The 25990-nt window shown below is 57.1% G+C and overlaps 1 protein-coding gene across 4 annotated transcripts in view; it reads left to right on the plus strand.

The window, feature by feature from the left end:
• SZT2 (SZT2 subunit of KICSTOR complex) overlaps positions 1-25990 on the plus strand; it is a 53188-nt gene that overhangs the window by 22091 nt on the left and 5107 nt on the right. For 3 of the 4 annotated variants that reach the window (XM_055401776.2, XM_055401778.2, XM_055401777.2), the window contains 58 exons: positions 221-431; positions 648-818; positions 1157-1391; positions 1579-1708; positions 2641-2783; positions 3019-3171; positions 3305-3419; positions 3628-3845; positions 3928-4143; positions 4550-4628; positions 4830-4924; positions 5190-5358; positions 5528-5642; positions 5755-5868; positions 6057-6227; positions 6349-6443; positions 6681-6804; positions 6894-7058; positions 7151-7355; positions 7651-7766; positions 7875-8121; positions 8932-9073; positions 9201-9293; positions 9440-9518; positions 9620-9913; positions 10077-10218; positions 10395-10490; positions 10578-10641; positions 10872-11057; positions 11385-11552; positions 11640-11727; positions 11826-11897; positions 12078-12279; positions 13093-13192; positions 13902-14031; positions 15819-15971; positions 16071-16173; positions 16259-16364; positions 16450-16561; positions 17088-17206; positions 17314-17478; positions 17735-17819; positions 17947-18111; positions 18200-18367; positions 18932-19065; positions 19469-19635; positions 19749-19846; positions 19936-20068; positions 20168-20298; positions 20432-20532; positions 20606-20782; positions 20971-21238; positions 21342-21421; positions 21505-21630; positions 21735-21934; positions 23227-23317; positions 23540-23620; positions 23703-23777. In XM_055401776.2, the coding sequence (XP_055257751.2) occupies positions 221-431; positions 648-818; positions 1157-1391; positions 1579-1708; positions 2641-2783; positions 3019-3171; positions 3305-3419; positions 3628-3845; positions 3928-4143; positions 4550-4628; positions 4830-4924; positions 5190-5358; positions 5528-5642; positions 5755-5868; positions 6057-6227; positions 6349-6443; positions 6681-6804; positions 6894-7058; positions 7151-7355; positions 7651-7766; positions 7875-8121; positions 8932-9073; positions 9201-9293; positions 9440-9518; positions 9620-9913; positions 10077-10218; positions 10395-10490; positions 10578-10641; positions 10872-11057; positions 11385-11552; positions 11640-11727; positions 11826-11897; positions 12078-12279; positions 13093-13192; positions 13902-14031; positions 15819-15971; positions 16071-16173; positions 16259-16364; positions 16450-16561; positions 17088-17206; positions 17314-17478; positions 17735-17819; positions 17947-18111; positions 18200-18367; positions 18932-19065; positions 19469-19635; positions 19749-19846; positions 19936-20068; positions 20168-20298; positions 20432-20532; positions 20606-20782; positions 20971-21238; positions 21342-21421; positions 21505-21630; positions 21735-21934; positions 23227-23317; positions 23540-23620; positions 23703-23777 (8181 nt within the window). Of the gene's footprint in view, positions 1-220; positions 432-647; positions 819-1156; positions 1392-1578; positions 1709-2640; positions 2784-3018; positions 3172-3304; positions 3420-3627; positions 3846-3927; positions 4144-4549; positions 4629-4829; positions 4925-5189; positions 5359-5527; positions 5643-5754; positions 5869-6056; positions 6228-6348; positions 6444-6680; positions 6805-6893; positions 7059-7150; positions 7356-7650; positions 7767-7874; positions 8122-8931; positions 9074-9200; positions 9294-9439; positions 9519-9619; positions 9914-10076; positions 10219-10394; positions 10491-10577; positions 10642-10871; positions 11058-11384; positions 11553-11639; positions 11728-11825; positions 11898-12077; positions 12280-13092; positions 13193-13901; positions 14032-15818; positions 15972-16070; positions 16174-16258; positions 16365-16449; positions 16562-17087; positions 17207-17313; positions 17479-17734; positions 17820-17946; positions 18112-18199; positions 18368-18931; positions 19066-19468; positions 19636-19748; positions 19847-19935; positions 20069-20167; positions 20299-20431; positions 20533-20605; positions 20783-20970; positions 21239-21341; positions 21422-21504; positions 21631-21734; positions 21935-23226; positions 23318-23539; positions 23621-23702; positions 23778-25990 lie in introns of those variants that run through there. The other variant, XM_055401779.2, reaches the window with a different exon arrangement.

Here is a 25990-nt window from a genome sequence, read left to right on the forward strand (position 1 = left end):
AACCATTGGCCAAAATCTTAGTGAATGGGGTCAGGCTGGTATTTGATGTGGGGCGAGAGGAGGGTGGCCAGCTGGCATTGGCTTCAGACAGAAGGGCTCCGGGAAGGAACGCTGCAGCTGTGCGGGCCAGGGATGGCAGCTGCCACCCAGCCCAGTCTCTCGCACTTTCTGCTCCGTTGCCTCTCTTGGAGCTAGGTCTCTACTTGCTCACTTTCTTCAGGTGGGAGGAGTTTACTCGTATGACTGCAGTTTTGGCCACGTACCCAATGTGGAATTGATGAAGTTTATCGCCATGGCAACATTCGGCTCCTACCTGTCCACTTGTCCTGAGCCTGAACCAGGCAACCTGGGTCTGACTGTCTACCACCGGGCGTTTCTCCTCTACTCCTTCCTGCGCAGTGGGGAAGCCCTGAACCCTGAATACTACTGCGGTGAGGGGCAGACTAGGGCAGGTGTGGGAACCGGGGGACCCTAGTGTGGACCCAGAGATGATACAGGGATCTGTCCAGGGCTCGGGTCCCTGAGCAGTGTAACTGGGCTGACGACTTCGCCCTGTTCTCTCCCGTGATTCAGTGCGGAACTTCCCCTGTCCCTCCGTCAGCTGACAGGTAACACTGTCCCCTGCCCCATCCTCATGCTTCCCCTAGGCTCTCAGCACCGCCTGTTTAATGAGCACCTGGTCTCCGCAAGCAGCAACCCTGCCTTGGCCCTGCGCCGGAAAAAGCACACCGAGAAGGAGGTTCCAGCTGACTTGGTCAGCACCGTGTCTGTGCGGCTTCGAGAGGGCTACAGCGTCCGAGAGGTCACGCTGGCCAAAGGTAAGGTCTAGGCCCTGCTGTATCCCACACGTCTAAACAGAGCAGGAGACCCCCATCTACCATGCATGGGAGACTCTGCTTACTTCTCTTAGCATTTAGCTTCCCAGTTCCATCTTTCTGTTCCAGGTGAGTCAGCTGAGAGTGCTGTAGTGTCCTGGACTTAGCTTTGTTTTCAGATTTTGCTGCAAACTTCAGTTTGTGTCAGTTGGCGGGCCCTGCGCCTGCACTCTGTGGAACCAGGCTTGGAACCTTTGGCCAGGCTCGAGTTCCATGCTGTAGGTGGAGGTTGCGGACAGGACCCAGTCCCAGGCCCTCCTCCCCTCTTGCTTCCCCTGAAGGCGGGTCCCAGCTGGAGGTGAAGCTGGTGCTGCTGTGGAAACACAACATGCGCATTGAGTACGTGGCTACTGCACCCTGGCCCCTGGAGCCTGAGGGCCCTCGAGCCACCCGGGTGGAAGTGACAATGGAAGGCGGTTATGACATCCTGCATGACGTGTCTTGTGCGCTGAGACAACCCATTCGCTCGCTGTATCGGACCCATGTTATCCGACGGTTCTGGAACACGCTGCAGAGGTAAGCAAGGTCACCGCTCAGTGGCGGAGGCCCCACTTGTGTGGAGGGACGGATGTGTGAAAGCGGGGGCTGGAGAGAGTCACCGTGAGCACTCGGGGCTTGTGTCTAGATTCCCACGTGCCCCTGGGGCTCCCCTCCCCTGACTCCCCAGAGGCCGGGGAGGTTCAGGGTGGCCCCTGCTCTGCAGCATTAACCAGACGGACCAGATGCTCGCCCACCTGCAGTCCTTCTCCTCCGTCCCAGAGCGCTTCACGCTGCCCGACAGCACGAAGAGCGGAGTGCCTCTGTTCTACATCCCGCCCGGCTCCGCCACCCCGGTGAGGGCCCTGACACGCATTCTCTGTCCTCTGCTCGCCCTCTGGAGCCCAGAGCCACACTTATTCTCCTCACCCCTCAAATCTGAGGCCCCCAAACCAGGGCCCTGAACTGCAGCCTGCAGAGCCCCCTCCTCCCCACCCCACCCCCGGGGGGGAAAGAGTCTCTAGAGAAAGATGGCCCACCACAGATCACTGGAGTCGAAGGTCAAGACTTGCAGAATGTCCTCGTAGTGCTCTCCCAGCCAGCTGCCAGCCCTCTCCCCGTCTCCACATGGCCTCCTGCAGCCTCCCCCGCACTGCCAGCCGACCACTGACTGCTGTACTTCTCAAGGACTGTGGCTCCACTCGTCCTTTGCCTTCTCCACACTTGGCCCGAGCTGTCAGCCTAGCACTGAGGGGCTGGGGGCTTATTCTAGTGAATCATACCCTCATCCTGCCATCACTCAGAGGCTTTCCTCCAAAGTCAGTGATGGAAGTTCCATCCTGTGTCTGGGTTCAGCGTTAAGAGGCCACGCGGCCTGCCCCTGGGCTTGTTAATCTAGCCAGTGGTCCCCAACCTTTTTGGCACCAGAGACTGGTTTTGTGGAAGACAGTTTTTCCACAGACTGGGGTTTGAGGGAGTCGTTTTGGAATGATTCAAGTACAGTTATTGTGCATTTTATTTCTTACTATTATTTCAACATTTCCAGCTCAGACCATTAGGCATGAGATTCTGGAGACTGGAGACCCCTGACCTAGCCTTCGTATTGGAGGCAGTTTCTGATCGCTTCTCGGCCTTTTGGCTAAGATCAAGTGGAGGCAGTTTCTGCCTCTGTCCCAGGCTGGGCCAAAGTTTCCTATAGCCTTACACCACTGCCGCCTCTGACCCCGCCCCCTACACCCCAGTCTCTGATGCTGTGCGGAGGTTATTCACGAGCTCTTCCTGCTTCCAGGTGCTCTCGCTTCAGCACAGTGGCTCCGACTCCTCCCATGCCCAGTTTGCTGCCTATTGGAAGCCGGTGCTGTCCATGGATGCTAACTCGTGGCAGCGCTGGCTGCACATGCACCGCCTGGTGCTCATCCTGGAGCATGACACGTGGGTAGCCCTAGTCGGGCCACAACCAGGGTGGAGGAGCAGGAGGCGGGAGGGACACAGAGTGACGGGGAAGGGAGGCAGTGGTTGAGCCCATACCGACGTTGGCCAAGAAAAGCGCCAACCCGTCCTAGCCCTCCTGCTCTTGAGCCTCCAGACCCTCAGACAGGGCAGCCTGTCCCTCTCCCGCACGCCTGGGGGCCAGGACGGCTGACCTCAGCGCACACCCTCTTCCCAGGCCGATCCCCAAGCACCTCCACACCCCCGGCAGTAACGGCCGCTACAGCACTGTCCAGTGCAGGATCTCGCACTCCTCGCTGACCTCCCTGCTCCGTGACTGGAGCAGCTTTGTGCTCGTCGAGGGCTATTCCTATGTGAAGCTGCTCTCCAGGTGGGCACGGTGATGTCCTCTCCTCCCCCTCATCCTGTGTCTCTTCCTCTCACCCCAGACCCTCTCCCTCCTCCTTCCTAAACCCATCTTCTCCCAGCCAAGGGCTGCTTACGGACCCTCCGTTTCTCCCCAGTGCCCCAGACCAGCCGCCATCCTCCTTCTACATGGTCCGCATCATTTCCAAGGCTCCGTGCATGGTGCTCCGCCTGGGTTTCCTCATCGGCACACCAGCGCAGGCTCGGCACAAGGTGAGTGGGGCTCCAACTCACTCTCTGACCCACGAGCCCTGGCGTGTTGACAGGCTCCTTCTCCCCAACACTCCCGGGGCCAGTCGGAGGAGGAGCCCCCCAGACCAATCAGCCGTGGGGTACTAGGCTCTCCCACCTCGTCTGTGGACCCCTTCTGCATGTCCATAGCAGATGGGAGCAGGAGGGTGTGATCACAGTTTCCCCTCAGATTGTGTCGGACTTGAGGGAAGAAATCCTGCGCCTGCGTTTCCCCCACCGGGTTCAAAGCAAGGAGCCGACACCCAAGGTGAAACGAAAAGGGCTGGGGGGCACCGGTGGGGGCAGCTCTCCCTCCAAGTCCCCCCCAACGCTGGGGCCACAGCAGGCCCTGTCTGACCGGCCCTGCCTTGTGGTCCTGCATAAGCCGCTGGACAAGTTGCTCATCAGGTTGGTAGAGAGGGTGAGGACAGTCCAGGAATATGAGCTGGGCATGAGTTGAGGTCACCTGGGAATTGCCTTTGTTGCCCAGGTATGAGAAACTGCCCCTGGACTACCGGGCACCCTTCTTGCTGACCCTGGAGCCGCCGGGGCCACTGCCCTTGGTGTCGGGCCGCTCGGCCTCTTCTAGCCTGGCATCACTGTCCCGCTACCTGTACCACCAGCGCTGGCTCTGGAGCGTCCCGTCAGGACTGGCCCCTGCGCTGCCACTCAGCGCCATCGCCCAGCTCCTTTCCATCCTTACTGAGTACGTCACTCAACCTGCCTCACTCAACCTGCCGGGCCACTAGGGGCAGGGAGGGAGCAAGCGTCGATGCTGGGCTTGGATGCTGGCGGAAAGCCTAAGCCAGACACGGCCCCCTCCCTCTGCCCTCATCTCTGAGGCCCCCGCTCTGCAGAGGAGCCAGCACAGAGCATACGCGCTGCTCCTCTACCCACCACCTTTCCCCACAACTTGGTGATTTTGGCCTCTGGTTCTCATTGGACCTACTGCCCCTGAGGGACCAGTGGTTTGAGCAGGGCCACCAGCAGACAAGTCTGCCTGGATGGCCGCTGGAAAGTGCACGTCTAAGTGGCATTGGAGGCTGGGAGTTGTATGCTGAGTATCTCTCCCCATCTCATCCTGTCCCACGCCTGCTTCTGCGGGGCCTCAGAGTCCGGCTCTCGGAAGGGTTCCACTTCGCCTGCAGTGGGGAAGGCATTATCACCATGGTCCTGGAGCTCCCAATTCAGGTACGCGCCATCCCTCACGACCCCTCTCACCAAGTCCATCATCATGCCAGGGCTACTCTCCTCTGAGCGGGTTTGGAGCTGATGGAAACACTGCCTCACTGGGATCCTGTGGCCTGAGGCCGATCCCAGGACAGTGTGGCGAGGGGCCTAAAGTTCTGGGCCAGGGCTGGGGCGGGCCCAAACTCTCCCCTTCTGTCCCAGAATGAGCCCCCGGGCCAGGCTGCAGCCGAGGAGAGGCACACGTGCGTGGTCCAGTACATCCTCTTCCCTCCTCATTCAACCTCCACCAAGGACAGGTACGGCCCGATCCCCCAAGCCGCCTTGCTCCAGCTCCCCTTCCCACTACTGCCCCCTGAAGGTCTGTCTCCCAACCTTGAAAGTCGGGGCAGGGGGTGCTCTCTTTAGACGCTTCATTGGGCAGATAGAATGACAGAAGGCCATGTGTGAATTGTGGCTGTCCTGTGAGCCCTGGCCTTCCCACCCTCTGTGGACCGACTCCTGACCAGGCGGCAGTGGGTTGGACTCTCCTTTCTTCCAAGCTTAAAGTCCTTTCTCCTTTAGCTTCTCAACAGATGATGACAACGATGTGGAGGTAGAGGCCCTGGAGGGGGACTCGGAACTCAACCTGGTCACCGAGGTGTGGGTGGAGCCACAGTATGGACGGGTGGGACCCGGCCCTGAGAGCTGGAGGCACCTCCAGGACTTGACGTACTGTGAGATCCCTCGAGCTGTAAGTGGCCTTGGAGGACCCCACTGCTCCCTAGTCCCCTGGGAGTAGCACAGCCTGATGGTTTCCTGGTCCCTCTGAGTCTCTGTGTTCTGAGTGTCTGTGTTGGTGCAGGCTTCCTTGCGAGCTGGAGGCTGGGGTTAACCCCTGCCCTCTGCTACTCCTCCCGTAGCTCCACCCTCGGGACGCTGCCTGCATAGGCTCCATGCTGAGCTTTGAGTACCTGATACAGCTCTGCCAGAGCAAGGAGTGGAGTCCCCTGCCCCCGGAGCCGAGGGTCTCTGCCGGTCAGTGAGGAGGGGCCCCTGGGCAGGAGCAGGGGAGGAATGGGGAGAAGCCAGCCACAGACAGGGACTCCAGGCCTCCCTGTGCTTTCATCTCCACCCCCCGCCCTCCCAGGATTGGACCAGGGAAGAGATGCCTGTGTCCACGAGATCCCTTTCCATTTTGACCTCATGGGACTGTTGCCTCAGTGCCAGCAGCTGCAGATGTTCTTCCTCCTGCTTTCCAGAGGTGGGTGAATCTTGTGCCTAGAGGGCCAGCCAGCCAAGGGGTAGTAGAGCACAGAAAGCAGATGAGTCTGCGAAGGAGCAGAGAGTCTTGGGAGCGGGAGCTGCAGGAGGGCTGGGCTGGCCGGGGCGGAGCTGGGGGCACCAGGCAGTAGGAGGCCCTGGGTGCTGAGCGGAGTGTGTATTGGGCAGAGCCAGAGTTCATCCCTCCCGCCGAGGGGTCCTGTCCCGCTAATGACATGGTGCTGTGCCTGCTGCATGGCTGCCTGGGCCAGGAGCTGAGTGACCGGGAGCTCCCGCTGCCCGCCGCTGACCAGGCGGCCTTCTTGCGCGAGGTGCTTCGGCGGACCTGCCACAGTCCAGGTGAGCCCCCACCTCTTTCCAGGTACCAGACTCTACAGAGCGATTCCGTCTGGGTTCTGCCCTCCCCTTTCCTGCACCTCAGAGCCCTGCTCTCTCCCATCCACCTCTACCTTCATTGTAGGTCCAGAGGGGCCACCAGTGGGGGACCCTGGGATCCTAAAGGATCAAGCAGGCAGCAGCACCCAGGCCATCGGAGACCCCGGTCTTCCCACCCCGGTCAGCACTGGTGCATCGGGCCTTTCTTCATGGTGACCTCCTGCCGTCCCCACATGTTCCTCTCCCAGCTTTCTAAGTCTGGGGATGCTCAGTGGCACCCGCCACTGATGGGGTGCCATCATCCCTCTTGGTCGCCAGTCTTGCAAGCTGTCCCGGAGCATGGAGTCTCGGGCAGAGGAAGGAAGCGGGCATTGGGTGGTCCCTTCAGACGGCTCTGATTTTGTTTCTCTTGTACAGAGTCCAGGCCCTTCTGAAGCTCTCAGGCCCGTCAGATCTGCCCAGCCTCCTCAGTGGCGCTGCTATGCAAGGCTTGTGACCCCCCAGCATGTTTTTCTGACTTTCCTCCCCGCGACCTTCTCAGGTACCAACTACTGACCTCTCACTCATCCCCTCAGCTCCCTCACTGGCCTGCCAGGCGGCTCTGAGTTATGTCTCGCTTTTCTTCTGCAGATGTCCTACATCTGGCTTCATATGGCCTAGAGGGACCCTCTCAAGAGGAGACGAGGCCTAAGCTTGGGGATTGGAATGGGGCCCCCAGCCTGAAAGATCTGGCAGGAACTGGGGTCATGGTGACAAAGTCCCAGGTCCCCATCCTCAGTGTCATCCCAGCCAGTGGTAAGTCTGCTGACTCTTTTAAGTCAGTTAAGCAGCAGCAGGAATGGGAACAGACAGAGAGCTGGATGCCATGGGCCACCTCTTGCCCACAGACAGCGCCCAGAATCCAGGAGAGCTGAGCCCACCCTTCCGTCAGGACCTACCAGCTTACTCTGGGCGGCAGGCTTCACAGACAGAAGGTGCAGACGGGCCCCGGACCCGGTGTCCTGTCTACATCTATAGCTGTTCCCTGGAAGCACTGAGGGAGCAGATGGTTGGTGTGCAGCCCCCTCAGGCACCCCGAGATCTCGTCTTCAGGTGAGTGCCCTCTGTGTTGACCTAGGTCCTTTCCCAGCCCCCAGCCAACCATGGCCCCCAGCCATGGCTCAAGGGGACAGACACGCAAGTTGATGATCAGTGGCAGGAGCTCAGCTTCTTAGCCGTGTCTTGCCTGCCCAGTGATGGACTTCCTTCAGCACATCAGCTGAAGTCTCTGGGCCGTCACTGCATTTGGTAGGGACCTAGGGACAATCCACTGGAAGGTGGGGGATGGTTGAGTGTGGGCTGTCACTGAGGGGAGCTAGCCAAGCCGTCTCTTTCCTCCCATTCCTAGGACTCAGTTCCTCGACCAGCCTTCCCTGTCCTCAGCCTGGATGGAGCCCAGGCACAAGGAGGCAGCCAACCACTGTGCCTTGCTGCAGGAGCACGCACAGAGATGCTATGTCCGCGGTGAGTGTGACGCCGTGGCAAGGAGGAGCCCACTTTGCAGATTACGGACATGGGGACTGGAGAGGTCCTCACAGAACTTGACCTCGTGGCCCCTTCCGCTTCCCCCAGGGCTATTCCGGAGCTTGCAGCAAGCACAGAACGTGACCTCGCAGGACCTGCTGATAGCAGTGGATGCCTGTGAGGAGCTACTGCAGGAAATAGACATCACCCCTTTTCTGCTCGCACTGTGTGGCCACACTCGGGGCTTGCCTCATGCACCCCCAAGCCCCGGTCCTCTCAGCCCAGGGCTCTTCAGCAGCAGCATGGAGGAGGGCCCCGAGCCTCGGGAACGAGCTGTCCTGGCTTCCGAGTCCAGGTTGGGATGGTTCTTGAATGATGTATAAGGGGTCACACAGATGAAGCCCATATAGCCTGGGGCCTCTTGCCCTGGAGAAGCGACCAACCAGGCTTGGTCACTGGTTTCCCACCTCCTGCCCAGGCTTCTGTCTCCCTTTCAATATGGGCAGCAGTCTCCCCGTCTTTCTCTTCTGGTTCTCCCAGCTTTCCTGTTTTGCTGTGGAGTGTTGAGCTAGGTTAGTGGTGGGGAGTTGCCAGTGGCCATCAGTGAAAGGAGAAGCTTGTTCTGAGGACATCCAGATAGTAGTGATAACCCCTAAACTGCTGAGTCTCACAGAGACGGAAACTGTTGAGAGAGGCAGGCAGACAGACAACTGTGTGTCTGGTGTCTGCAGGGGTCAGCATTGGGGAAACGGAAGGAGCGGAGGGCTGAGTACATTGGTGATGCCCAGTTCCCTCTCTGGAGGTCTAGATCCCCCACCTTTCATGCCCTCCAGATGAGTGCACTTTCTTCCCACCAAACCTTGCTTCTCCACCTGGGTCTCTTCCACGATGAATGATCTCTCCCTCCACCCACTGGTCCAAGTCAGAAAGCCAGGATTCAGCCTTATTCATTCCTCTGTTGCACAGAAATGTCCAGCCACTAACAAATATGGAGGTTAGAGTGGAGATGGGTGTTGGGTTCTCCTGGCCTCTTCCCGCCAATGTCCTGTGCTCAGTACCCTTCTGAGAGGCAGAGGCAGAGCATTGTGTGCTGCTCCCACTTGGGAAGCAGGCTTCTCTAGGATGCAATGGTTCCTAACACTTCACTACCCTCCACCCTGCTCAGCATAGAGACCGAGGACCTAAGCGAGCCTGAGTTTCAGAGCACCCGTGTCCCTGGTCATCCAGACCAGGGCCTGGAGATCTCTCTGACAGATGTCTGTCAGCTCAGAGGAGAGGCCCACGATGCTCTTCACAGCCTCATCCAGGTGAGGGTAGAGAGTCCTTGCTGGGCAGAGGTCCCTCATGGGTGGGGGTGTGTAGGTATCTATTCTAGGGTAGGGGCAATGTTCAGCCGAATAGCAGCTGACATCATAGCCTTCGAACCCCAAACAGGAGAAGTTCTTGGAGATCAGCAGTCTCCACTTCCGCACGGTGCCCTCCAACCCCCACTACTTCTTCTATTGCCCTCCATCCAGCAGGCGTGAGGTGAGTGGTCATCTCCCTTACCTCCCTCCCTCTCCATAGTCTGTAGCCGCTGAAATCCTGCTTGGCCCACCCAGATCCTACTGATCCCTGATCCTTGGTCCCCTGAGGCCCCACCTCAAGTCAAGCTGCCCCTTTCTCTTGCCCAGGATGAGGGCCCCCGGGACACAGTCGACAGAAAAGTCAGTGACTTGGAGTTTTCAGAGGCTGAGCTCGTGGGAGAGGAAGGTACACGGGCCAGTGGGTAGCGGGGTAAAGGCTACTTCTGGCCAGGACCCGGGGCCTCCACTGCCAGCTGCTCCTGTTGACCACATGGCATGTGTCTGCAGGAGATGCGTCTGCCTGCTGCGTGGTTACCGAGAGTGATCCGGAGCTGGAGGTGGAGTACCGCGAGAGCCGTGAACCAGACCTGGGGCCTGCTGGGCTGGACTCCGCCTCGCTGTCAGACGCAGACACCGTGAACCCCGATGAAGACTCCTTCAGTATCCTGGGGGGCGACTCACCTACGGGGCCCGAGAGCCTGGCGCATGACCTGCCGCCACTCTTCCTGCACCTCACGTGCTCTGTGCGGCTGCGTGGCCAGCACAGCTCAGTGCCCGTGTGTAGCCTGCCCACCTGCCTGGGTGAGTCTGGAGGTCCCCAGGGGAGGGCCACAGGACCTGGTCCAGCCTGCCTGCCTGTCTGGGGGTGGGAGAGAGCCTCTGGGTATAACTTTTTAGCCCTGGACACTTGGTATCTATGCTTGTCCCAGGGCTCCAGTGACCCCTAACCTCCTCCTTCTCCCAGGCCAGGTGCTTTCTAGCCTGGAGGGCCCCCCCATCGGAGGCCGAATTCCTCTGCAGGACCTCAGTGTCACTCTGGACGTCTTTGTGCTGACCTTGCCCCTGGAAGTGGAGCTACCCCCGACCTCGGATCCTCAGCACCACCGGTGTGGCAGCAAGTTTGGTGGGGGATCTGGGGCCTTGTTAGAGTAGGGGAACCATTAAGGAATTTAGGGGCGCCTGGGGACTAAAGGTACCTTAAGGATTCCAAGGAAGGATTGCTGAGGAGGCCTTGGGAGGATTGTAGGTGCTGACCTTTGACCTTTGCTCCTGTCCTGTTCAGGTCAACATCTGAAAGTAGTGCATCTTTCCCACGGTCCCCAGGGCAGCCATCCGATGATGGGCTGGGGCCCCCACTGCCACCTCCAGGAGAAGACAGGTACTTCCTTATCTCCCTCTTAGACTTCCTCGCTCCCCATTGGTTTTGTCCTCTGGAAACCAGTATGTGAACCTTTCTTCCAATTAGGCACCCAGGACTGTCTAATTTGGCCACACCCCACAGACTGGCTGTTGAGACCACCATGAGTGAGGTGAGGTCCTTCCCTCCCCCAGCCTAAGTAACCACCCCTGAGCATTGTAACTGACACCCTTTCCATCAGATGGTGACGTAGGACACCCCCTTTATTCTGGGGTCCAGTGAGGCCTCTCCCAGTCTGTGAGGCAGAGTCTCTTCCAGTGTCTTCTGATTGAGTAGTGCGGCGATGCCCCGGTCAGTGTGGGGGTGCCCCTCACCGCTCCCTGCGTTGCTTTCTGACTGTAGATCCGCTGGCTGCTGGAGGATGAGATGGTGGGGGCGCTCCGAAGAGGTGGTATCCCCCAGAGCCCGGCCCTGCACCGCGCAGCCACCCATATCCACAGCTCCCCTGGACGTTCCACCTGCCTGCGCCAAACGCTGCCCCTGAGTTTTGTGTTTGGGCCAGAGCGTTCTCTCACACAGTTTAAGGAGGTATGCTGCCCTCCAGTCGCTCCCTGGTCACCTTGGGGCCCGTCATTTCCCAGGCTGCATGGATAGAACCGGAAGGCCCTCTCTCGGTTGGAGCCCACCTCCTCACCCTGTGGTCTGACCCTGACCCCAAGCCTGGTGGCCCAGCTCACCCTTGCCCCTGGGCCTGTTGAGCCTTGGGCGAGTCACTGAGCCTTTTCATAACTCTCATTGGGGATGTTAGTGTGTGCTTCACCAGGTACTTGTGAGGGGTCTGATGAGGAAGTGTGGGGCCCACCAGTAGGGAGGGCTGCTCCTGCCTAACCTCTGCCCTTGGCTCCTGCTCCCTAGGAGTTCCGCCGCCTCCATCTCCCTGGTCATGTTCTTCTTGAGGACCCTGACAGTGGCTTCTTCTTTGTGGCAGTGGGCCAACAGCCAGGTGGGTCCCATGGGGAGCCCCCTTCCCCGGCCTGGGCTTGGCGCAGCCAGGAGGACAGGGCTGAAGGCCTCGAAGGGGAGGTGAGTCTTGCCTGGGCTGACCTGCGAAAGGAGTGGGTGGTGGTGGAAGTGTGGGGCTGTGCTCCAACCTGATCTCCTGACCCTCAGGCCCTGACAACCAGCCCCCAAGTCCCTGGCTCCCCAGAGGATTCTCAGAGCCCCGTGCTCATCAGTCTGCCCAACCTGCCCCAGGGAGGTAAGAGAGGACTTGCACCTCCCTGGTCCTGCAACCATGTTCAGAAAGCATACTTGGCAGGATTGAGAGAGGCTCCGGGCTTTCCCTTCTCTTCCCAGGGAGCCAGCCTGGGCCCAGCCGGGGACTCAGTCTCATGTCCAGTCAGGGCAGTGTGGACTCGGACCACCTAGGTAAGTTGGGGCAGAGCAGGGAAGACCAAGCTGATGGGAAGTGGACTCAGGGCTGCATAGTGAAAGGTCTGGGCAGGTCCATCAGTAGGGACTAACCCAGAGAGGCCCACCAAGCTGATGCATTTGGAGCTCACATGACCCTAAGGGTAAGGGTCATGAACTTGAGCATGTTTGACACAGGTTACGATGGTGGCAGCAGTGGCTCAGACAGTGAGGGTCCCAGTGAGACCCCAGGTGAGAAGCCCCCCTTCACACTGCGGACCCCGCCCGGGCTGCCACCTCCACAGCCTTCACTCATAGGCCTCCCTGGACCCTGCCTGCCTGACTTCTGGCTCATTGTCCGGGTGCTGCAGGACCGTGTGGAAGTGTATGCACACGCGAGGTAAGGAGAAGCTGGGCCCTGCACCCTGATGCCGACGTTAGCTTCTCCCTGGTCTCACCATCCCCTCTTCAGTGTTGTGAGAAGGCTAGACTTGGGACTGAAGTTTTGGGTAGTGATATGACTTGTGCTCTGAGGTTGGGGGCGCCTGACCACTTCCCACATGTTGTAAGAAAGCATATCACTGCTCTTCTAATGGAGTTGAAAAGCTGATGAGGATTTTGGCTCCTAGCCAAGCATTAAGAGAATCTATAGTTCACAGCAGCCCAGGAGCTGTAGGCATATAAAAGTAAGGGATAATAGGTGGTATTTAACAAGTACTTGCTATGTGGCAGGCACTGTGCTGTTTGTTATATGGATCACTCATTTGATCTGTAACATAGCTGCGAAGTATTATTCTTATGGTCAGAATGAGGGAACTCCAGCACACACGGGTTATATTATGCTTGCTCAAGGTCCCAGTTAGTAAGCAGCAGTGTCAGATTCAGGCATCTCGTTCATTGCTGCTCTAATCATGGGGGTGGGCACGTTAAGAGAAGGGAGGATCACCATTCTGACAAAGAAGATCGGAGGATAAAGAAGAGGTGAACTGCATGACGGAAACCTCAGGTGGTACCTACATGGAGGCTGGTGAGGCAAGCCTGGAGCCCAGGCTTCCAGAATTGCTGTTGAGAGTTCCATCTTTCCTAGTTGCCTTCATGTTTACTTCCCCTTGGCCAGTCCTCCTTCCTTTCCTTCCTCTTGGCCCCTCCTCCCATGACACCCTCCCCTTTCTCCCTCCCCACTGCAATTCTGTGTCTGATGCATCCTCCCCAGGAGCCTGATTCGGGAGGATGGGGGGCCAGGCACCGAGTGTCGCCACCTGCAGCAGCTCCTGGTGAGGCGAGTTGGGGAGATCTGCAGGGAGGTCAACCAGGTAAGGGGCAGGCTCTCCAGGCATGGGGTGCAGCCCAGATGCGGAAGGAGTTTCCAGGAACTTGACTTTCAGAGGCTGTTGATCCAACTTGGACTTTTTCTTTGACCCTTAGTTACTGGGATGCTACTACTCCCCAGTGTCCTTACAACCTGAGGAGCTCTCCCAACCCACCCCCAGAGTGGGTTACTCTCTGATTCCCTTCCGGTGACTGTGAGATGCTCCTTCTCATTGCACTCAGCTAGCATTAGGGATGTGATAATGAATTAAGACAGAGAGAAGCTTATGTCAAGTGGGGAGATATGGATATGAAACAACTAAAACACACAGATTATTTCCGCTGCAATTGTGAAGGCTTCTGAAGAGGAAAAGCAGAGACTGTGAGAGCACTTAACAGGGATCTGACCATCTGCAGTGTCAGGGAAAACTGGGAAGAAGAGATTTCTAAGCTGAGATCTGAAGGGCAGTAAATAGATTCTGGCAAAGAGGAGGGACAGATGTTCCTCACTGGCTTCAGCGCTCAGCGCCTGGAGCCCAGTGACTGTCAGACACCATCTCTGAGCTCCCAGTGATTACTGATGCTCTTTTTGACCTCCGACCCCCCAGTGATAATGGGCATTCTCTGTAGACTTTGATCACCCCTCTCCATCACCACCAGCAGTATATGTGGGAATATTTCGGTTCCCTGAGGGCTGGTTCCTTCTTCTCTCAGCGGCTGCTTCTTCAGGACCTGCACGACAGTCACGTGTGCAACTCTCTTCTGGTGGCTGAGAGCGAAGAAGATCTGTGGCGGAGCGAGACCCCCTTCCACTCCCGTCAGCGGGCACCACTGCCCAGCGATGGTGAGTCCCACTCAGCCTTACTTTACCGAAGACTGCCGAGAAGCTGGGGGTGGACCAAGTAACGCACCATTGCTTGGTCCTCAGCGCCAGGTAATACAGTGAGAACAAGGAGTAGAGGACAGAAAAGGCTCACCAGGTTTGGCTGCCACGGGGTCATCAGTGACTTAGTGAAAGTGCTTTCAGTGGAGACCGGAGTAGGAAACCAGAGGAATTGGAAACATGAAAGGATATTAGACTGGAGGAGCCCGGAGTCACTCCTCTTTCAAGTCGCCTGGCAGTGAAGGGAGAAGCAAATAGATCCAGCAGAAACTAAAGGAAGGTGGGAGGCAAGGCAGGAATTTAAAATAAGGTAGAGACTTCAGCATGTTTCTGTTCCACGGGAAAGAGACAGCAGAGGGGGAGCTGTTGAAGAATACAGGAGAGAAGGGACACGCAACAGGCGCTCCTGTGACCTATCTTCCTAAGGGCATGCTCTGCCTGGCCCTGCCTTGTTTTCTAAAATGACCGTCTCTCCCCTGCAGGGTAATAGCCGGGGCCGAGGAAGGGGCAGGGGATGGTGGTCAAGTAGGCCAGCTCACAGGCCAGAACACCGGAGGGGTGGAGCCTGAGTGCCAGTAGGATTTGCCTTCTGACTGGCTGCCCCTCCAGACAGGCAGGCACAGAAACCTTTGGGGTTTCTGAGATGTCTGGTCACAGTTAGGAAACACACGATCATCTACTTGAGATGGTAATCAAAATCTCCACACTTCTGCTCTCTTCTCTTATTCCTCATGACCTCTCACCCCAGCTCACAGAAAAAAGCCAGATCGTGCCATTCCTTTGCCGTTCTCCCTCAGTTCTAAAAGCAATGTCAGATCACTCCTTATCTTTAACATGCTCAGCAAGTCTGTAGACAAACGTTCCTAACAGCTACGGGAGAGTGCGTCTCTCAGCACGTCCTGGGATGTGTTCCATATCAAAGCAGAATCCCCATAATTGATGGACTTCCCAGGGTTTAGAAGACATCTTCTGCAAATTGAGTGTGAGCTGCGACCGCCAAGCACTCCTTCACAGTGGCTCCCAGCAGCCCAGGATGTGAGACTAGTCAGAAGCCAGACCCAGCCCTTCCTCATTTTAGTCTTTCCATATGGTTTCGCTGAAACCCTTAGCAACCAGCATTCCATTCCAGACTCTGCAGCCCCCTGGGTGTCCTGTACACTGCTCACATCTTAGAGCAACTTCTCTGGGAAACCAGATTGCCACCTTGACCTACTGGAAGGTTCCTCATCAACCTGGAAACCAGAACAGGGTCGGTCAAGGCCGTGGGCTGCAGCCACAGGCTCTTGCAAAGAGCTACCCAACACTTTGGGTTTTCTGGGCTAGCTGTCCTCCAGAGCAAAGGGTGTAGTGTCCCCTAACTCTGCTGTAGGGGTATGTAAGCAGTTACACACATTCTGTTTTAATGGGGTATGTATTATTATTGCACTGCCCAATGAGTAGGATATGTTCTGTATTATATTCTGACAGGCTCAGAGTGTCCTGGCAGCATCCTCAGGATTATGCTTTGCCTTTCCTGATACCTCTTCTTAGCTCCTTCTCCATGTCTTCCTGAGATAGTTCTGAAAACCTTTGTGCTATGACCTGTCTTCCTAAGAGCTTATCTTAATACCCAAAGTGACCATCTTTCCCCACCGCAGACCGATTGGCCAGAGGAGTCGGGTTGAGGACAGGTAGGCCAGTGCACAGGTGAGAAGTCTGAGGGCAGAGGGCTGTGTCCCATTTCTGATCCACCATCTCCCATCCCCCAGATTATGCTGCCGATGAGAGCTGCGGGCCCCGAGGGTACCTGGCCGCCACGATGCAGTTTGTCCCTGGCCATTTCTCCTGTGATGTCGTCTGGGGAACTGTGATTCGAGTCCACTCACGCCTCAAAATGGGTCCCAGCATGGGTGTCTCTCGGGGTATATGATTGGCTTGAGAGGGCAGGTGGAGTGTAGTGGGGTTGGGGGTCGGGGGTGGAATCGGGAAGAGAGTTTCCTAAACCCTGGTTCCCCCTACAGCCATCCAGGCCCTGCGCTCTGTGCTTAATGCCTTCTCTGTGGTGAACCGGAAGAACATGTTTGTTTATCAGGAGCGAGCAACAAAAGCTGTGTACTATCTGCGGTATGTGGGTCCTGGGAAGCCTGGCTACAGCCTGGGGCAACGGAGGAGCTGTTGTCCAAAGCCCTCCCATGCCACTGTTTCCCAGGCTCCTGGAGACTTCCTGCAGTGAGCGGCCGTGGGACAGTGATGCCCTGCCCCCGTCCCTTGCTCTGTCCCGAAGCCAGGAGCCCATCTGTTCTGAGGAAGCCTTGGCATGTATCCCCCACTCCCTGATTCCCCCATGCTCCTGCAGACTTTGCTGCCTGGAGCCAGGCCCTGACCACAGTTTCCCTGCAGGGTCCTCGTTCTCCCCTGGACATGGCATCCAGCCGCAGTTCTGATGCTGCTCGTCCTGTGGGCCAAGTGGACAGACATATCCAGCTGCTGGTACATGGCGTGGGGCAGGCAGGTGAGGGGAGTGGCCAGATGCGGTTCCACAGTTGTCTGGGACTTCTTACACTGGCTCCGGGCCTCCCTCAAGCAGGAGCTGGGTGGGAAAGGACAGGCTCCCGGGATGTTGAAGGGCAGGACCTATAGCTGGCTAAAATGCAGCCAGATGTCTAAACTGAGTGAATATGTGGATAGATGGTGGTCTCATTGGCCAGATACTGGGGCGGGTTTGGGATCCGTTGAACCCAAGGTATCCAGTAGGCAACTGGCTCATTTATTTATGGCTCAATAAATGTATACTTGCCTTGGGCTAAGAATGTTACTTATGAGATAGATGCTATTATTATTCCTTCGGTATTAAGGGGGCACTGAGGCTTTGAGAGGTAAGACTCACCTGTCACATGCTGAGTAGCTTGGCAGAGCTAGAACTTAGTGCTGGCTGCCTCTGGTGTATGGGAACCTGTTTGAGTCTGGGGTTAAGGGATGAGATGGGGTGGCTAGATCTTCTGCCAGTGTCTCCACCTCCCCACCGTGGCCGCGTCCAGGTCCTGAGATCACGGATGAGCTCGTGCGGGTTCTGCGTCGGCGCCTGGATGAGGCCACACTCGATGTCATCACGGTCATGCTCGTGCGGAACTGCAAGCTGACACCAGCTGATGTGGAGGTCAGCTCCCTCCCAGGCTCCCTGTGTGACTCCACCGCAGCTGCTGGGACAGTCGCAGCCAGAACCTCTTCCTTCAGCTCTGACTCCCCTTCCTTCCCTCTCTGCAGTTCATCCAGCCCCCAGGGAGTCTGCCCTCGGAGGTGCTGCACCTGGCCCTGCCGCCCTCTTGCCGGCCTTGGCTTCCCGCCCTGGCCTGGTACCTGCGGCAGAACCTGCTCATCTTCCTGCACTCCCCCAAGTACACGGACAGCAACAGCCGGAACCACTTTCAGGTGAGGCTGCACCCCCAGTCCACACTTGCGTGCATGCTTGCTGAGTTAGATGTTTTCTACAGATGCCTCTCCAGCCATCCATGTACCTTTGTGCACCCATGGACTTCTGTACACCCCAGCCCCTCCCCCAGCCCTTGTTACCTGCCTGTGTCTTCCTTTGCTCTTGCGTGTACTGCTCCCCGCTCTCCCTGTGGACACCCTGATAGCCTTTGTCCATTTGCCTGGTCTTAGTGCTCGGTGGCTCTTCTCTCCCCAGCATCCGCTCCCACCACAGGGTGGCCTCCCCGACTTGGACATCTACTTGTACAACAAGCCTGGAGGACAGGGTACTGGGGGCAAAGGTACAGTGCAGCCCCTGGGCCCATGGCGCCACAGGGTGTGGGAAAGCCTGTCCCACAGCTGGACTGGGTGGGGAGGGCAGGGCCAGGAAGTCCCAGAGCTGAGCTTTCCTTTTGGATTTCTACCCAGGGGTCGCCTGCATCACTCTAGCTTTTGTGGATGAGGAGGGAGCCCCCATCTCACTGGCATCGTGGCCCACCTCTTCTGCGGGGCCCCCAGACCCACTGCAGGAGGAAGAGTTCGAGCAGCTGACTCAAGTCACTCGCTGTCCAGTCCTGCCGGACAGTTCTTCAGGTGGGGCAGCTCAGTTAGAGGAGGGGGTGTTCATTTAATGCTGTGGAAACCAGGGACATACTCAAGTGGCCCCCGTTCTTTCTTCCAGCTCCAAGCGGGGCCCCACGGCTTCGACTGGATGTGTGGGAAAAGGGGAACATCAGCATTGTGCAGCTGGAGGAGAAGCTCCGAACAGCAGCTCGCCAGGCCCTGGCAGATGCCATCATGGAGCTCTGGCTGCTGCCAGCACCACTGTGTACAGAGGATACATCTGCAGGTACGTGGAGTCCGGAGAACCCCAGAGATCCAGGTGAGACGGTGTTCCAGGTCAGGGTGCAAGGAGAGTCTGGGGAGACATGGCAGAGGCTGCATCTAAAATACACATTCACAGTTGTCCATCACCTTCTCTGCATATCACCAGGAACTACACACGCACACATGCGCACACACACACAGACACACACACACGAACTCCCTACACACACACACACACATTCACAGTTGTCAATCACCTTCTCTGCATATCACCAGGAACTACACACACACACACACACACACCCAGGAACTCCCTACACACACACACAACTTGGAACTCACATACACACACACATACCCAAGAACTCCCTACACATACACACGACCAGGAACTCTACACACACCCACACATACATGACCAGGAACTTCATACACACACACACACACACACACACACCCTGCCATTCAGGAACAGGTATAGTATGTAAATACATGTCTGTCTCTTACCAGTCTTGGGGCTGGCTGGGTTGTCTGAAATGGGGGTTGATGGTCAGTGACAGGAGTCTGTAATGCCTGCTGCTCACAGGGAGTCTCAGGAGTGGGTCGCTGGACACCAAGAGCCCTGCAGGCCGAGCCAGTACCTTTCCCCCCAGCCCTGGCCCTGGCGAACCTGTGACTCCCCCCAGCAAAGCTGGCCGGCGCAGCTTCTGGGATATGCTGGTAACGGAATAAAGGGAGGTGGTGAGGTTGGTCTCTGCCTGCTTGCCTGCCTCCTGTCTCCCCTCTACTCCCCGGAGGCCCTGCCTCAGAGCTCCTGCTGTAGAAAACTCCTGTCCTTTAGACAGGAGTACACAGAACATGGCACGTTCTCACTTATACACAGACAGCCTCAGCTTAAGTGTTTTCATTTCCACTTTCATTGTCAGATCCTCACAGCCTGCAAGATTTCAGCAGGCCTGTTACTAGTGAGACCACTGAGGATCTGGAGAGTTGAGTAGCCTACTCACAGCTACTTGGTTAGCCTCCAACTCTTCTAGGTTCTTGTAACTATTCTTGGATGCCTCCATCCTCCACCACATTCCCCTTCCCAGTAGCCCCTCCTCATTCACTGCATTGCCTCCAGAGTAAAACAGAATATGGGGACTTGGGTTCCCCCAAAACAACTGACGACATTGTCCTGGATCGGCCAGAAGACACTCGGGGCCGGAGGCGTCACAAAACGGAAAGCGTTCGGACTCCAGGTGGGACTGAGCGGGCAGCGGGCCCAGAGTCTGGGGCCCAGAGACAAAGGTATGTGTGTTATCGTGGAAAGTGTGCTGTGAAGTCACAGGGGCGGATGAGTGCGTGTGAACATACAGGTCTTGTGTGTGGGTACGAAGCTCTTACTCCTGCTGTGTCTTCAGACGGAGGACCACACAGCTGGAGGAGGGCGAGGCAGGCACCCTGCAGCCTGTGTTTGCTCGTGTTGCCCAGCACTGGATGGAGTTCATGGTTCAGATTGGTGAGACCCTTCTCCCACCCCCGAGCCTGTGGCCCAGTCCCCAGTCCCCAGCCCCGAGCCCCACCACGACCTCTGTGCCTGGGATCCAGGATGCGCCTCGGTGTCCAGGAGCTCCACTCACATGGTGTCCCGCTTCCTCCTCCCATCCGTCCTGTCTGAGTTCATCACTCTGGTCACCTCAATGGCTGGCGACACCAGTGTCCGCATCTTTGAGCAGCATTTGTGAGTTTGGGGCCTCACAGGAGCTGAGGTGGGAGAGGCGATGGCCAGGGAATGGGGCCGTGGATGGTCTGCTTTCTGTCTGTCCCTCCCTCCCACTAGGACTCCTGAGCCAGAGCTCTTCAGTCCTCGTTCCCTTGGACAGCTGGGCCCACCGCCCCGCCCGGCAGCTGAGCGGCACCTGCTGCTTCTGGGCAGGAACTTCTCACAGTGGAGGAGACCCACCCAGCAGGGTGAGGCCACAGCCTTCGGTGGGGGTGGGGGGTCTCAGAGGGACTGATCCTGTAGCCTCTGACCCTGTGGGGGGCAGTGAGGGACTGAGAGGGATCAGTCCCAAGACCTTCATTTTGCCTCTTGACCCCATAGCTGCCAAAGCCGTGCAGCGCTTTGAGCCGGGAGGTGACGGGAGCATGGGGCGAAATGCTCCCCGGCAGAGGTTCCTGCTGCTGGAGGTCGTGGACAAAAAGGTAGGCATGGGGCCAGGAGCTGGGTGGTAGGAGGGGTTCGGTGATCCCACTGACGCTGAACCCTGACTTCCAGCTCCAGCTGCTGACCTACAACTGGGCTCCAGACCTGGGGGCGGCCCTGGGCCGCGCTCTGGTTCGCCTTGTGCAGTGGCAGAATGCACGTGCCCATCTCATCTTCTGCCTCCTCAGCCAGAAGCTGGGGCTCTTCCACCACTACGGCCAGTTGGATTTCCCAGTGCGGGATGAAAAGGTGCCTGCTGCCTGGGCCCCTCCTCTCCTGAGCAGTCAGCTAAAGGAAGCTGCCATCTGGAAACAGGAGAGGGGACAGACTGAGAGCAGAGGTCACAGGGAGGGCGAGTCAGAGAGGCAGCCGCGGGGTGGGAGAGGAGGTCTGAGGGCAGAGGCCCCGGACCCCTTGTGAGGCTGCATCTCTCTCAGGAGCCAAACCCATTCCTGCTGCCGACCGTGGAAGCAGAGACCCTCATCCGGAGTGCAAGTCCCCCCCTGAGCCGTGAGCAGGGCCGGCTGAGTGGGTCCTCGCGGGGTGGGGGTCCCCTTCCCCTGGACACATTCCCCTTTGATGAGGCCCTGCGGGATATCACGGCTGCCCGCCCCAGCTCCTCCCTCGGCCCTGTGCCCAGACCACCCGATCCCGTCACCTACCACGGACAACAGTTTCTGGAGATCAAGATGGCAGAGCGCAGAGGTGAGTGTGCTGGGCCAGGCGACAGGCAGGGCCAGCTGTGGAGCATGACAGGAAGAGGGCCGGCTGCTCCTGGGATCTGCTACTAAAAGTCTCCAACCCCTAGAGCTGGAGCGCCAGATGAAGATGGAGAACCTGTTTGTCACGTGGCAGCAGCGCTCCGCCCCAGCCAGCATGCCCATCAGTGTGAGTGCCCCACCCACATCCTCCGGGACCGTCCCATGGCCCTGCCCTGGCCACCGCCCGGTGCTCACTGTCTATTTCTCCAGGCCGGGGAGCTGGAGACCCTGAAACAGTCATCCCGCCTGGTGCATTACTGTGCAACGGCCCTGCTCTTCGACCCTGCAGCCTGGCTGCACGGGCCCCCGGAGACCTCGGGGCCCCCAGAGGGACAGGTGAGGCTCCAGACTCTGGATTTCTCTGGGAGGACCTCCGTTCCTTCACCCCTGATAGGGTGGTTGCCGGTGGGTAGAGTCTCTCTTAACCTCCACTCCCACAGCGGCGCCATCGCCCTGAGTCGGCCTCTGGAAGCCGAGAATCCCCCGCCAGCTGCGACTCCTCAGACGGGCCTCCGCTGGGCGCCCGGGAGGAGCCTTGGTTGAAGGAGTTGAGCTTGGCCTTCCTGCAGCAGTACGTGCAGTATCTGCAGAGCGTGGGCTTTGCCCTGGTGCCACTGCGGCCCCCCTCCCCCACACGCAGGTGAGCCCCTCCCGCTGCCTCCGCCACGGCAGGCGCCCCACACTCCCTTGCTCTTGGGTCCTGTTTGGGTAGTGAGGGCTGTGTGTACATCCAGCTCACCAGGCCCACACTATGACACAGTTCGTTTCACATATCCAGATATGTGAGTTTGTTTTCTCCCTCCTGTTTTCTGTTTGATGCCTTTTCAAAGTAGTAAACGTCAGTCATGCTTTCTTACTCAAGATGCCCCCTAGGCCCAGAAAGCCATTTCCCACCTCCTTAGTGTTTCTGTAACCAGCTGTCCGTCTCCCCGGCCTCCCGCTCTCTCCCAGGCCGTAGGAAGAGGACAGGCCTGCACCTCCAGGATGTTTCATTCGGTTGCCCCTCTCATTTCTCCGGGACAGACCCCAGGAGGAACTCTGCTCATTGCCCTCCACAGCCAGGTCCCAGCGGTAGGGATTTGTCTGGCGTTCACATCCTTCCCATTCAGCTGTGTTCTTCCCAGAGGTCAGAATTCCCTTTTAAAACCAAAGACACTAAGGTTAAATATATTTCTAAAGGAAAATTTTAAATCACGCCTTCCTCCCTCTCAAGTCTCTCCAGTCAATAGGCCTGGTCCCTATTTCCTTGAGGATTAAGTGGGACATTTCTTCTTGCCTAAGGCTTTGGCCACCGCCCACCCCCAGCAACAGTTCCAGCAGTTTGTAGTCCTGAGGAGGATGAGTGGGTCTCATTGGCGCTTTCTATTTTGTCCTCATTCACAGTATTTCCCTTTTTCCCCTTTGTCTCTGAGTTGAGAAGGGAAGAACAATAGGCTTTAGATCACTGAAACTGACCTTCCTGGCTCAAAAGAGAACCCCTTTTCCCTCTCAGAGGAACCGTCCTTACCAGGGCATCAAGCATCCACTTGAGCTTTCCCCATGAAGTCTCAAGATGGACATCACCCACTCCCCTCCCATCCTCTCCTGCTGCCCCCAACAAGCAGGTACTGCCATATCCCACAGGGGTCTGCCCTTAGTCACGGCAGCCTCGGTGGCCCCACCCTCATCCTCTCGCTGGAAGAGAGGGGCCTGTCTCCACCTCCCCTTAGAGCAGGACCTGCTGTGGAGAGAGCCCCGCCCCGCAGTCTAGCCCCGGACTCCAGTCTCAGCCTTCCCACTGACCCACCATGGGACCCAAGCAGGTTCTTCCTTCCTCTGAGCCTGTCTCCTCACCTCCACAGTGACTCCACGTGAACTGGTTCTGGGTCTGATAGAGGGACCCTTCACCCCACAGGCCTGCCTCACCGCCTTGTTCCTCTTCCTTTTCTGCAGCACCAGTCGACTTCGGGCCATGGCTATCCTTGGAACAGAAGGACGGGGTTCCTTCTCCTGCCCAAAAACCAAGGCTGAAGGGAGCCCCAAGGTAAACAAATCATGCCTTCCCCAGCAGTGAAATCAGTGATGCCTCAGACACCAGCATCACTGAGTCTGAATAATCTGCCCAAGGCCTAAAGTCAGGGGCCCTGGATAATGATTGAGGTCATTGATCCTAGCCTGGCACCATTAAAGTCACTGGCCCAGGGACCTGCTTCCCCAGTGAGCCCCCATCCTTGCCCCTGAACCCCAGTCTTTCTCCTTTCTGCAGAGCGCGGGCTGTCCAGTCACCACATACCACCTGCAGCGGGCACTGCCTGGAGGTATCATCCTCATGGAGCTGGCTTTTCAGGTAAACAGGAGGAGTACCACATGAGGAGAGCCAGGCCCTCCTGTCTCTTGCCCTTCTGACCTCATCTTCATCCTCTCTCCAGGGCTGTTATTTCTGTGTCAAACAGTTTGCCCTGGAATGTTCCCGAATCCCCATGGGGCAAGCTGTCAACTCTCAGGTAAGTGGTGGGGACAGAGGGCTGTGGGGTCTAAGTGTAGCCCAAGCAATGATCTGCTGCTGTGGGTGGCTGGGTCATTCCAGTGCCATTACTGGCCCATCTACCAGTCACACTGTGATAGTCCAGAGCCAGGTTCAGGCATGGCACTGAGGGCAGAAGGCAGTGCAGCTCAGGGGCCAGTCTGGCCCTGTAGTCATTCTGGCACTGACCGTAGATGGTTGGACAGTGAGGACATTTGAGCTGAATGGGTAATGTGACACATGGGTGGGCCAGTGCCAGTCCTGGCTTAGAGCTGGGGACAGCCTGGCACTGTTCATATAGTCACTAACACTTACAATGTGGACTCGAGTCCCCACCCATACAGCATAGCCCCACACTTGGTTTTATTTCTAGCCCTGTCTGATTGCCTGAAGGCAGGGCCTCTGTACCCATGAGGCCTGAGCACTCAGGAGGGCTCAGAATGAATGACTGCGTTAGGACCGAGTGTGGTCAGGGACCTGAAGCCCTCCAGCCTTGAGTGAGTTCAGCCCTTCGGGTTGTCAGGCTTGTTGTGCAAGGGCCTCTGCCTTCCTTGTACCTCGAGTTGAGTTTCTAAGAGATCAGGGTCTGACTGGGGACAGGCTGTCACTCTCCAGGACAGACGGCATAGACTCTTCCCAAATCTGGACAGCTTCAGATCCAGCTCGTAGGTGGTGGGCTCTGACTCAGGTATGGATGCCTGGTCTAGTCATCACAGGAAAGTGAAATCCAGGAAATCTTGGTGCCTTCAGTGCAGGAACCTACCTGGGCACAGCAGGGAGATTGGACGGGCAGGTACTCTTCCACACTTTGCTGTACTATTGGCAGGACGGACCCACTTCATTATTCTCTTGAGCTTCCTGAAGTCCTGACTTCCCTGACCCCTGATCTCTATCCAGCTTGGCTCTCTCTGCCCCTGCATATCTAATCTGTATCCCTGCTTAGATTTCTAAGTTGCTTTATTGTTGCTATTAATAAGTGTTCAGTATACATTCTAAGCAAAGAGAATTTTATTCCTGCTGTACAGATGGGGAAACTGAGATTCACAGAGGTTAAGTGGTGTGCCCTAGGGACACAACTAGTTGGTGACAGTAGTGGGGCTGCAATCTGAGGCTTATCCTTGGTGACTGCAGTGTTTATCACGCTGCTTCAAATTTATGAAGGCCTTTCCTTTATTTCCATAGTGGATGGGGAAACGGAAGTAGAGAGGTTGTGACTTACCCAGGGTCCAGCAGCTACTCTGACTCCTAGGCAATTGCCTTGTTTAGAGTCATTGATTTCCTTTCCTACTGGTTTTTTGCCCAGTGCCACCAAGGGGCATGCTCATGTAAGGTTCTGCCATTGCAGCCTCACTTATCCAGCTGTTGATAGACTCTCAGTAATGCTCACCTCCCCCAAGAGAAGCCCGGCCGTGTCTCTGCCTTCCTTTCTTCCTGCACCAGTGGTTTGTTCATCCATCCATTCGTTCGTTTGCAGACCAACTAGAGAAGGCCCACCCTGGGCTAGCCTTGACAGGATGTCCCAGATGAAGCTTTACAAATGAGTGGGAGTTAGCCAGCTCTGGGGGCCAGAGGGAGCAGCATTCAGGCAAAGAGATTGGCCGGTACAAAAGTGTAGAGAAAATATGTGATATATACTTGGGGAGAGCAAGTAATTTGCTGAGACGATAAAGCTGGAGAGATGGGAAGTGACCAGGAAAACCTTTCTAATAGTCAGTAATTATACATCTGGCCTACCCAGCCCACCCTGTTTAAAACCGCACCTGCTTTACCACTTGATTTTCCATAATAATCTACTAATATGCTGTGTATTCTTTTACTCTGATGTTTATTATCCTGTCCCCACTGCTAGACTGTAAGCTCCTTGAGGGCAAGGGTGTGTATCCCCAGCACCTAGAACAGTACCAGGTAGGCATGTGGTAGGCACTCAGCAAGTATTTATTGCATGAGTAAATCTGTGCTGGACTTGAGTGGAGTCTGGGATACAGAGTTCAAAGGTTCATCTCTCAAAATGGTCAGTTTCATGTAAACAGTTAACCCAGTTTCATGTAATGAGGAGGGCTTCTCACAGAAGCGATTCTGGCAGAGGGACCCACAGGACAGGGTGAATGGTGAGCGGCGTTTTCCCAGGCAGGAGGAGGGAAGTGGGGGTGTGCGGGGCAGCCTGCCATCGTTTCCTGACCGGGCCCCGCCACC

This window comes from Moschus berezovskii, chromosome 4 (assembly GCF_049115385.1).
Source record: "Moschus berezovskii isolate FMDL1 chromosome 4, NW_MosBer_1.0, whole genome shotgun sequence".
NCBI classification, from domain to species: Eukaryota; Metazoa; Chordata; class Mammalia; order Artiodactyla; family Moschidae; genus Moschus; species Moschus berezovskii.